This window comes from Ipomoea triloba, chromosome 1, assembly GCF_003576645.1.
Source record: "Ipomoea triloba cultivar NCNSP0323 chromosome 1, ASM357664v1".
Lineage (NCBI taxonomy): Eukaryota > Viridiplantae > Streptophyta > Magnoliopsida > Solanales > Convolvulaceae > Ipomoea > Ipomoea triloba.
In genome coordinates this window covers 37,841,478-37,853,816 of record NC_044916.1, presented here as the reverse complement: position 1 = coordinate 37,853,816, position 12,339 = coordinate 37,841,478, and the positions used below count along the sequence as shown (strand labels likewise).

General features: G+C 35.9%; 2 protein-coding genes across 2 annotated transcripts; one reads left to right on the top strand and one right to left on the bottom strand.

Moving 5' to 3' along the window:
• Positions 1–1,083: 1,083 nt before the first annotated feature.
• On the bottom strand, positions 1,084–2,968 carry LOC116013541. Its single transcript, XM_031253359.1, has 4 exons — positions 2,882–2,968; positions 2,600–2,737; positions 1,917–2,391; positions 1,084–1,165 (listed from the first exon to the last, which is right to left on the bottom strand). Exons 1-3 carry the CDS (start codon positions 2,966–2,968, stop codon positions 1,951–1,953), a joined length of 666 nt encoding a protein of 221 aa, XP_031109219.1. The 3' UTR covers positions 1,084–1,165; positions 1,917–1,950.
• A 4,146-nt stretch (positions 2,969–7,114) lies between these two features.
• LOC116013533 (agglutinin isolectin 3-like) lies at positions 7,115–11,342 on the top strand. Its single transcript, XM_031253348.1, has 4 exons — positions 7,115–7,430; positions 8,071–8,102; positions 9,744–10,011; positions 11,098–11,342. The coding sequence occupies exons 1-4, from the start codon at positions 7,190–7,192 to the stop codon at positions 11,340–11,342; spliced, it is 786 nt and encodes a 261-aa protein (XP_031109208.1). The 5' UTR covers positions 7,115–7,189.
• Positions 11,343–12,339: the final 997 nt, after the last annotated feature.

Below are 12,339 nucleotides of genomic sequence, written 5' to 3'. Positions count from 1 at the left end.
TAAAGTAAACTAACCAGAACAAAGTAAAACTATGATGGGATTGGATTATTCATGCCAGCAAGTTTTTGAGTGTAAAAACTACATCCTGGCAGGAAAAGTCATTTAAAATATAATATGCCAACACTACACGATTACGGTTTGGTGTATTTTGTAAAGGTTTCCAATAATCATTGAACCTAATCCAAAGTCATACCAAAATCATCGTACCCATGTGTATTTCAGATTTTCAGCTAATTTTATTACAATAAATTATTGTAGAATTTTGTCACTAAATAAAAACACGGGCAGAGGGAGTATGAATGTATAGATGCTCCAGAGGGGTTGCCCCCCAACCAAGAGACACCAATAAACACTGGGTAGTGGGAGCTGGGAAAGATCTAAAAACAGGGTAAGACTCGATGCTGTGGCACAACACAAGTATAGGGAGACCAGTTCTAGCAACTTGCATCCCCCCATACATTATTGACAGAACAATTCACATAACAATGAAACAATAAGGGGAGATGATTTTCAAACTAATTCCAGAAACCTACTAAGTGTTTGCAAGCATTAACTTGAAATGTGGCCGTAAATTGGACTCTCCAAACAATCCAAAATGCACCAATTTGCTTTCTAGCTAAAGCTCCAAACAGTAGAACTACTGGATAACATTATTGGACAGACATCTAAAACTTTAAATAACTCATGACAGAAAGGAAGTCTTCTTCCTTCACTAGTGTTTCAACTTCCAATAATGTCAAGAGAGTTGCTGTGACATTATTCACATTCTAAGTGTTCAAAGACAATTATGTTGGAGCATGTTGTTTGTAGGAAATATTTTACATTAAGGTCAAACCCAGTGCATGTTTGTCAATAAACATGTTTAATATTCGTAGCTATGATAACATGCCAACAAATTATAGATTCTGTAATGAGTAAACTTTGATATGAAGCGCCAAGGTTAGCTAAACAACAAAGAAATAATCATTTTATGGCAATTAATTGTCAAAATGCATGTTTGATTACGCATGACCAGTATTTTATATATTAAAAAGCACCATTGAGTATAAGAAGGTCTACAAGGTTCCCACCTTTACGTAAGTTCTTGTTTTAAAAGGCATGTGGATGAAGTTGTCTCTTTCTTGCATAGCCAGTACAGCTCTTTCCAGTCTCCGAGCTTGAGGATCTAATTACAGGAAAAACAAAAAAAAAACAGTAGTAGAACTCCAATTCACAGTTAAGTAATACGGAGTAACAGTTTTCTACACATCTTCATTTAAGGAAGTCCCGTATAGTAGCTACTAACAGTCTAACACGAATGATAAGTTCAACAAATATTTTAACCATCAATTTGGCTACTTGACTCCTAAAATCAAGATTCACATGCATCACCCATCTTTTGAATAATCAAATTAGATTCTAACTGCTCCCTTTATAATCATGCAATCAGATTCCCATCCTATTTACTAGCATTCAACAACTCCCAACTCTTCTAAGTGGCTATCAACTACTTATGTAAGATATATCTCGCAGTATATAGGTCTCACGCTAGTGACTAAGTAATCCAACTTGCAACTAAGGTACCGGAAAAGAGTATTCAATCCACATGTATCAAACTACATAAACATTTAAATCTCATCCAATACTGTATCTGAACTTTGTATTACACTAACTTAGAGATGCGAACGCACAGAAATTGAGATTTTCCATCCCCGTTAACAAACAATTTTAAAATTTCATATCCTATCTAAATATAGAGTCCTAGTAAAAGTTCAGTCCTTAAACCTATTTAATCAAGTAGTGTATAGTCTGACTATAGAAGTAGTTCAGAGGCAAAAGAAAATGCTATAGATTGACAAATTTGTAGATCAGTTCGAAGTTCAGTAGCATTCAAAAGCATAAAAAGATTTCAGCATGGTAGAAAAAATAGTGCTTACACTTTTCTAGTAATCATCTAATGTATGGACAATTTCAGGTTGGTAGAGGACCAAGGAAGGGTTGTGTTCCACTAGAGCTGAACAGTGAACCAAAGAAAACAGCAAGGATCCACAGCAGGAAAGTTAGTGATACCAGTAAACATTTCTTCAAAATAGGCGAGTCTGAGCATTTCTTCTTTTCGGGGAAACCACAGAACTCCTGCACTACAACATCAATTACTGCATCCAGAAGCCTCTTAGACTGCAGATCCACATCTGTGGAATTCATGACCTGATTTCGCACCTGTCTTAGATGCTTGATTGCCATTTCTGTGTCAACAGAAATCTTTGCTTCAGAATTCTGGCATTGATAGGTTGAGGAAATGCCTGTTGAGTATATATCAGAAGCAATTCCAGATGACACAGAAGTGAGGTCAGAGAGACCACCATTGTCTGATGAAGGGGAAACTTCTGGAAGCAATGGAAAAACAAATTTCTGGAACAGAATCAGATGCCCAACATTATTTCTATAAACAATCCAGGTGGAGCTTATATACATACATAAGATGTAAATATTCAAATGCATTTGTAAAATTTCTGCACAAAAATATATAAAATATGTACTACGCATGCTCCTAAAACTGTGATGAGACAGTAGAGTTACGCATCTGAAGAAGGAATTGAGAAGTGAATTTTGAAATTACCTCGGTGGAATCGCCAAATTGATAATCATCCACAGCCTCGGAAATAAGAGAAAAGTCGGCGGTGTCATTTGGCGATTCGTGCAATGCAGCACCTTCCACAAACGCAGCGAACTCAGAATTCAAGTTCTTCTTCGCATTCTGCAAAACATGTAGAAGATCGGTCAAGGTATACATATACGTGTTATGCTAATGCAAGTGCTTGTAAAAAAATAATAAATAAATAAATAAATAAATAAATAAATAATAAAAACCGATCAGAATTCCGGCGAGAAGGATACGAACTTTCAGAGTCTTCTTAGAGTGATCATGAATGGATTTCGATTTGCGATTGGCGAGATTCTGAGGAGTTTGCAAATGGACGTCCTTCATCTTCTCTCAGCTTCGTGTTGGCGCGAAGGTTTGAATTTCGTCCGAGGGAGACAGAAAAGCGGATTTAGCACGTCTATTAGTCTATAGAGGGAGAAGCGGATGGACGTTAGGCCCATCAAGAATTAGTCTAAACTTCGCATTTCTGGTTGGGGGCCCATTAGCCCGTCTGTTAATCAATATATGAAAATTGAAGCCTATTTTGATGCCTAGTAGCCTGCTACACGAGAAATTCTATAATTTTTTATTTTTTTTTATATAAAGTGATGTGGAGCATATTTTTAAATTTAAGTAGTTAAATTAAATATGTACCTTAAAAAAAAAATGACAGTGTCCACGAGAGATTTGCCTACTTTAGACATAATTCACATACTGTCGCTTCAAAATACTATTTAATAAGCCAGTGAGCTATTGCGGTTCAACTTAATTATAGATGCTTGATATTCACTTGGTCTTCGCTAGCATACAAGTCATTCGGCCATCACCAATAAGCAAGTCATTTAGTTAGTTATAGATTGAGTTATTCTTAGCCATTCAACATATTTAAATTCATAAAAACTCAAATACTCGATTGAGATTACTAAAAGATTAAAACCAACCAATATAATTTAATTTGTTACAATGTTTTACCAACATTTGATTCAAGGCTACAGCTCCCCATTAGTCGTAGTCATATTCCATATCTCTTTATTACATTGGCTTGAGCATTGAGGGTAAGAGCTACATCTTTCTTCCATGTATAAACGCTTCATCTTTGGACTGAAAAAGGGTTCATGATTTATCAATTAATATACACACTACCTAATTCATAAGTTATCCCAAGTGATTTGAACTTCATCAATCTCTATTCAACACAGTCCCCGATTACTTTAATCTATATCTCAAGTCATTTGGTAGTTTATGATAGCATTACCAAGAGAATTTAAGCATTATCACTCACAATTATTGTGAAATTATACATTTTATTGTTACATAATAACTATTTGATTGATATTACATATTGAACAATTATTGATCATAAATCATAGTCCGCAATAGATATTGAATATTGAAGATGGTAATCATAGTAAATATGAAATGTCACCTCCCACTAAATCTAGTGTGGTAACATAATTCACATTATGCCACTAAACATAGATTTAGCGGACAAACTTTCAACATTATCTCCCCTAATCATAATTACCTCTTTAATTAGTGCCCATCCATCTTCTTCCACTACAACCGTCACCGTGACGATTATGAATTAAAACCCAAAGCACCCGTGCACCAATTTACAACATATATATGCTTATTAATCAATTAAGTTGTGCCCACAAGATTGTGTAATAAAACTAATAAAAAGTCATTATATCAAGCCAACCCAAGAATTTAAAAAATATATATATATATTTTTTGAATACTACTAACTCTATTACAATGCAGTATCTGTTCATAACTACTTTGAGGCTCAAACCCACCACCTCCCGTATAAAAGGAAAGGTTTGATACCACTGGACTACAAGGTACTTGGCTTAAAAAATATATTAATCAATAAGGTACTGAATGCACATAAGAGAAGCGCACTCTCAAATTAAAAAATTATTATTAGAATCAACGGATCGTTACTAGCTAGTGTTTGGGCCAAACGGTTAGCTAATCTATTAAAATTAGCTTGAATAATTAATCATCCATAATATACATTAATGATTGCTGAGATTAGTGGGGTTTGTGTGTGTGTGTGTGTAAAGTAGTTAGGACGGATTATTATATTATGATTGTGCACCATCTTAACTAGTGCTAAGATCACGCTTGCTTCCATATATCATTACTCTTATCTAATCCCACCAAGTAATAAAAGTGATCCAACAACTTGATCATATCGTCTATAAATTACGATTTACATTTTTATCATGCATCATCAAAACGTATTCGATTGTTGGATCAGCTCCTCTGCCAAGAGAAAACAAAGCGGTAATCCCTACTCCTCTATATGCATTAATTTGGTTGTGATTATTATATTAATTAGCTTCAGCCTCGATCATTTGAAACTTATAGCACATATATGACGATGATGATCCATATATATGCTTATTCATTCATGTGTTAACGTACGTGCGTAAGCATATTTTATATTTATTTTAATTTGTTACGTTCCAGATTAGTATATTGGGAGGGCGGGCGGGAGGATATACGAGACTATTGAATCATGAGGAGTTGCAGCTTGGTGGTGGTGTGCATGGCGTTGGTGTTGATCGTGGGGAATATGCAAGCCAGTGCGGAACATTTTGACGTGGAGGACCATCGGCTACGGATTCTTGGTGCGCCAAATCTTGGTCGAAAAGTTCTAGGCAGCAACACTATCCCTAGTGATGAAGATGAAGATGAAGATGAAGCTTCAGAAAATGATGTAAATGAGAATCAAGGTAACTACGCCCAAGGTTCTGCTCCGCCTGATTCATCCTCCGATGGAAACACCCATCGCGTTTTTCCCTGTGAAAATCTAAACCAGTGCACCGGTGGGCGAAAGAACTAACTGACCACAGTACCCAACTTTCTACAGTATGTATAAATTATAATAAATAAATAGCATTACAGTTGAATGAGTGAAATATATAATTTTGTCATATTAAAAAAAAAAAATTAAGAACATGCTAGGCAGCATATATTTTAATTTGTTAGCTTGTACAAGATTATATTATATTTGGTTTATGCGAGTATGTATATGAGAGAAGATAGGGTACGGTTTTCGGTTACATATACATACAGTGGCGGGTTGTTATGCCGTGGATCCAGGTCCACCTTGTAAGGTGGACCTGGGTCTACATTACGTACAGTATACTCTACATTTACAATTTGTAAACTCTATATTCACACATTACAAGATTATATGTTTAGTAACTATACTCTACATTCACATACACTATACTCTACATTCACAATTTGTAAACTCCACATTCACACATTTAAAACTCTATATTCACAGGTCCTATACTCCACATTCACAACTTGAGAACTCCACATTCACACATTACAGGGCTACAAGTTGCTAGAACTTCTTAACTCTATTACAGATTCACACATGCATAACCCTACATTCACGATTTCTGTATTCCATATTCACAATTTGAAACCTCCACATTCACACATTTCTGGGCAACTCTACATTCACATAATCATAAATCTACATTCACGATTTCTATACTCTACATTCACACTTTGAAACCTCTACATTCACACATTTTTGGACAACTCTATATTCAGCAATATGTTTACTAATTTAAAGAAGAAAAAAAAACGAGACAAAAACGACGTAGTTTTGGACTCAGGTCCACCTTGCAAGGTGGACTTGGTCCATAGCATAATTTGCCTATAGTGGCGGTATGGTGTATTGCTACATGATATGTGAAGTGTTGTATTGTTCATTTTGTAATTGTCCATCTAGCTTTGGACTCGCTTGCTAGTTAAAGCTAGACATATTATATCAAAATATTGTACAAATACAAATATATCTTAAATAATATATATATATGTTTAATTTGGAACTTAACAACTATATATGTAGTATGTACTAATTACTAAATGCACTAATTAATTATTCGTATGTATGTATGTTGAGATTTTAATACTAAACTAACCATTGTAGTAACAATTTAATGGGTAGCTCAAGTGCGAAATGAACTCTGAAAAAGAATTTTTAGAGAATTAAGGTTAAACCGACGGAGGAGGCTGGGGAGTATATAGGTAGCCATGCCAGCTTGATGCGTAAATAATAAGGATACGATGCAACACGCGGCGTGCAAAGCTTAACTCGTGTAAGCTTCTTCTATTACTCAGCAATATGATGAAGTAGTAGTCACTAGTCAGTCTGCATATGCAGCCAACATTTCTTGAATTCAATTTTGTCTATTTTCGGACAACACTCTACTAATTAAATATGATATACTTCATCCCATCCGTCCGATCCTCAACTTAAAAGCAGATGATGATTATTTTAAGGTTCGATAAGATAGATAGATAGATAGATCCACCGTTCGTAAAAACAGATCAGACAACTATGGCTCCATATCCCAAGTCTATCCGATCGATGTCCGCAGCTCAGAGAATTGAATTGAAGTAGGCTATATTCAGCTCACCTTGCTCCAATCTTCCCTATAAATAGGCTGCCTCTTTTCTTCCCATTTCATTCATTCATTTACAACCCAACTAGCACAACAACACATCAGATCAGATTATATATAAAAGAAAATGAAGTACTCTAGTGCCTTTCTTGTTCTGTTTGCTTTAGCCTTGTTGTTGGCACCAACAACAATGGCACAACAGTGCGGGAGTCAAGCCAATGGGCGTCTGTGCGCCAACGGGCTTTGCTGCAGCCAGTGGGGCTACTGTGGCTCCACTGCAGCCTACTGTGGAGCTGGCTGCCAGAGCCAATGCAGACCCACTGCTTCTGCCAACGAATCAACTGCTAAGTCGGATCCCGCCGCCGGTGGTGCCAACTGATCGATCTCATAATCCATCCTACGTTAGACCACCATGCACGCCCGCACCGCAGTTGTGCCGTAACCCTACCCAAGAGTTATGGCTAACCAAAAATAAAATAATAAAAGATGTTTCATCGTCGTTAGTTTAGTTTAATACTAGGCCAGGGTAGGTTACATATGAAGGGATGATGAACTGATCATCTCATCTCATAAATCTTACGATTGCCCTGCCTACTGTATTTTGTAAACTCCCACTACTTTGTTTTAATTTTGAATAAGATGAGGCCTGCATGGTTGCAAAACTTCCATTTTAATTTTATCATTTTTTTTAATTTTACTATTACGTGGCATACTCTTGAATATATCTACAAATGTAATAAGTTCCAATTCAGATTAATTATATTCCTAATTTATATATATTAATTTTTAATACATTATATTCTAAAAGTTATAATATATAATTTTTTTGGACAAAATATCATATCATAACTTCTGTTATTATTTCTCATACATTACTAATATAGTATGCCATTTTTAGTTGGGTACGATTAGGTCCTGATATATAATCTAGTAAGCAGTAGATGGAAAGTAAATTTGAGTAAGATATAAATTTCACTTGAAATGTCATTCTCTAACAATGGCGTGTAGAAATTGAACAATGCTCGATTAAACACAAGAGCGTAAAAAGCAAGTAAACGAACACAAGTATAATCAAAGAAATGGAATCTCTTGGCAACTACACGCTTCCTAGACCTCTTGTATAATGCGACCATTATTATACAATAATCTACACCAATAAGAATTCAAGTTACCAAGAGTCTACACAAAAGTATGCTTCCAATAAGCTAGAATTGAAATTAATGTCTTCAAATGACTTTCTATGGTAATAAATTAATGTCTTCAAATGACTTTCTATGGTAATTCAAAACACTCTAACATCCTCACAAGTAAACTTAATTTGGCAAATTTTCTAAGAATTAGCTCCACATTTTCACATATGCATATAACTAGAATAAAATTAAAAATCAATATAAACATTTCAATAAAAAAAGTAAATTGCAATTGAAATCAACAAACTTAAATATCTTGAAGCACAATCAATCTCCAAAATCGAAGCAATTCTTCAACAATTGTGATTGGAATCCCACTACGATCCTTAAATCAAGTTGTCAATTTGTTGTAAAAACATAGACTGAATTCTCTCTCTAAAAGCTCAAGTACATATCTAAACAATGGTAAAAAGCTAGCTAACCCTGTAATTGAGATCAAAGAATTCAAACTTCTATAGCCGAGAATTCTTTCCTTTCACGCAACTCATCCACCGCTTACTAGATTATATATCAAGACCTAACCCAACTCAAAAGACCTATTACATATGTAATTTTTTTCCTTTTACATTTTTGCATAAGATGCCTTATTATCTCGTTATTCTTTTATAATATTCATTTACACTATCACAACATAACACATCATGTATAAGCCTTTGTGTAATTAAACATATCCGTTACTATTAGTTAACCTCGTGTATAGAGGCCAAGAATTTTTTTGAGTATTACCGAATCTATTACAATGCAATACTTACCTACCGAACCACAAAGAGTTAATATCACGTCCACTGAGATTTGAATTCACAACTTCTTATTATAACTTGATGTAATTAGACTACAAAGTCTTAGCAGAGAGAAGGAGAATTTATTGTATGTTCAAATTAAAGACTATTTGATCAATGTCTTAATTATTTCAACACATAAATATATAAAACCAGCTGAATCCATGAAAACAAAGCTAATAAGCTAGCTCGGAGTTCTGGATCTCTTTCTTTAATTAATTAGCTAGCTAGCCTAGATGCGTGCCGTCAACAAAGTAATAAGGACACTATGCAACACACGGCGTGCATAGCTTAATCCTCGTAAGCTATATACATGTATTACTCAGCAATATATATATGAAGTCAGTGTGCATGCATGCAGCCAACATTTGTTGAATTCAATTTTGTTTATTATTTTCCAACGACAGCACTACATATAGTAGGATATATATATAATTTATATGCTTCATCTTCATTTACAAATTGAACCAGGGTAGGCTATTTTTTAAGGTTGGATAAGGTAAAATCAGTCAACATATATGGCTCAAGGGCTCAACCTCCCATGCAAGTTTATCAGCGCAGCTCGATCAGTAGTCTATCTTGGGCTAACCTTAGCTTGCTCCAAAAATCTTCCCTATAAATTGGCTGCCTCTTTTCTTCCCGTTTCATTCACATCAAAGAAAGATCAAGAAACGTAACACCTATCTAGCTAGCTACTATACATATATAAAAGAAAATGAAGTACTCTGCTATGTTTGTTGTTTTGTTTGCTTTAGCCTTGTTGTTGACACCAACAACAATAATGGCACAACAGTGTGGGCGTCAAGCCCGTGGGCGTCTGTGCGCCAACGGCCGTTGCTGCAGCCAGTGGGGCTACTGTGGCTCCACTTCAGCCTACTGTGGAGCTGGCTGCCAGAGCCAATGCAGACCTACTACGGCTTCTGCCGCCGACACCACCATCACTGCAAACCAATCAACCGCTAAGTCGGATCCCGCCGGAGGTGCCAACTGATCTGATCCTAGCTACTATAACGTTAGACCACCATGCACGCACGCCGATGTGCCGTAACCTGGCTAACAAAAAATAAAAGATGTGTCGTCGTCGTTTACTTTAATAATTCTAGATAGGTATTGTATGGTATGGTAGGTTATGAAACTAAAGTGGGATGAACATACATGCATGTGATGATCATCTCACAAATCTTAGGATCACCCTGCCTACTGTAGTTTGTAATGTCCGACTACTTTTGTTTTAATCTTGAATAAGATCGATGAGGCCTGCATGGTTGCAAAAAGTTCAGTTCCATCAAGTTTACTATTTAATCAATGTCTTAATTATTTCAACACATAAATATATAAAACCAGAATCCATGTAAACAAAGCTAGCTCGGAGTTCTGGATCTCTTTCTTTAATTAATTAGCTAACTAGCTAGATGCGTGCCGTCAACAAAGTAATAAGGACAAGCACGGTGCAACACACGGCGTGCATAGCTTAATCCTGGCCTGGTAAGCTATATATATATATATATATGTATTACTCAGCAGCGCAATATATATGAAGTCAGTGTGCATGCATGCAGCCAACATTTCTTGAATTCAATTTTGTTTATTATTTTCCACTGACAGAGTGACAGTACTAAATATAGTAGGATCTATCTATCTATATATATATATATATATGCTTCATCTTCATTTACAAGTTGAAGCAGGCTAAGCTATATTTTAAGGTTGGATAAGGTCCACCGAAAAAACAGTCAAACATATATGCATGGCTCAACCTCCCAAGTCTATCCGAACATTATCACCGCTAGCTAGCACAGCTGGATCGAGCACAGTTATGCAGTATATAATATATTCGATCAGCTAATTACCTTAATTGCGCGCTCCAAACTTCCCTATAAATATGCTGCCTCTTTTCTTCCAGTTTCATTATATTCACACACGTACAACATAACCCAACATCACATCAAAGAAAGATCAAGTTCAAATTAAAACACCTACATACTATATATATATATATATACACACATAAAAGAGAATGAAAATGAAATACTCTACTACTATGTCTGTTGCTCTCTTGGGTTTAGGCAGCTTGTTGTTGACAGCAACAACAATAATGGCACAACAGTGTGGGAGTCAAGCCGGTGGGCGTCTGTGTCCCAGCGGATTTTGCTGCAGCCAGTGGGGCTACTGTGGCACCACTTCAGCCAACAGTGGACCTGGCTGCCAGAGCCAATGCAGACCTACTACTACTACTACTCCTGCCACCCACACCACCACCACTGCAAACCAATCAACGGCTAAGTCGGATCTCGCCGGCGGTGCCAACTGAACTCATCCATCTGATTCTGATGAATGATACATACGGATGCATGTGCGGTAACCTACCTACCTGGATTGGATGGCTAACAAAAAATAAAATATATAAATAAAACATGTGTCGTCGTCATGTTTAGGGATGAACATGCATGTGATCATCGTCTCACTATAATTAAGAATTTAATTGCCTACTGTATAAGTTCAACTGTTACATTTGATTTGAATAATATAATATATATGAGCTGAGGATACCTACATGATTACAAAAACCATATGTTTTCCATCTTCAATAGGTTTCTCTCTCTTTCCCTTTTGATAATGTGTGGGAGTGGGATATTTACGACAGATTGATTGATTGATTATTCATAAATCATAACAATAAATAAATGAGACAAATAGATAATAATGCTGTATTAATTTGTACCCTTCCTTAAGGTAAGGCTGCGCTTAAGTTCAAATATAAAAATGGGCAAATTTTCACCTAGCCCATTTTTAATGGACATGTGCCTCAATTCATTTATAAGGAGAACTTCAATCTAAGCCCACGGCCCATTCAATTATTTAAATCTGCAATCTGCAATGATCATATCCAAAATCCGAAGATTATATATATTCGGTAGGAATTCGATCTGGCGCTAACATTTTGGCAATTTGGCGCCAATTTTTCAGTTCTCTCCAGCACCAGAACTGAGAGCTCACCCTCCCTACCAAAAGAGTATGGATAATGGATTTGGGTTCGGGGGAAGGCGGGTCAGGGTTGCCGACGACAGACGACTTGGAATCCCTGATTTCAACTACCGACGCAGAGCTGTTGAAGCCAGCATGGCGGAACGAGAAGGGTGCTCCCCAAATTCTTCAATTTGAGGATGCTCTATTGCTCTTATCCACAGATCTCGGGTACAGATCCAATTGATGGTACATCATTGTCTTCCTCATTACCTTTTAACTTTTTTTTTTTTTTTTTTTTTTTTTTTTTTTTTTTTTTTTTTTAATGCATTTTTTTTTTTTTA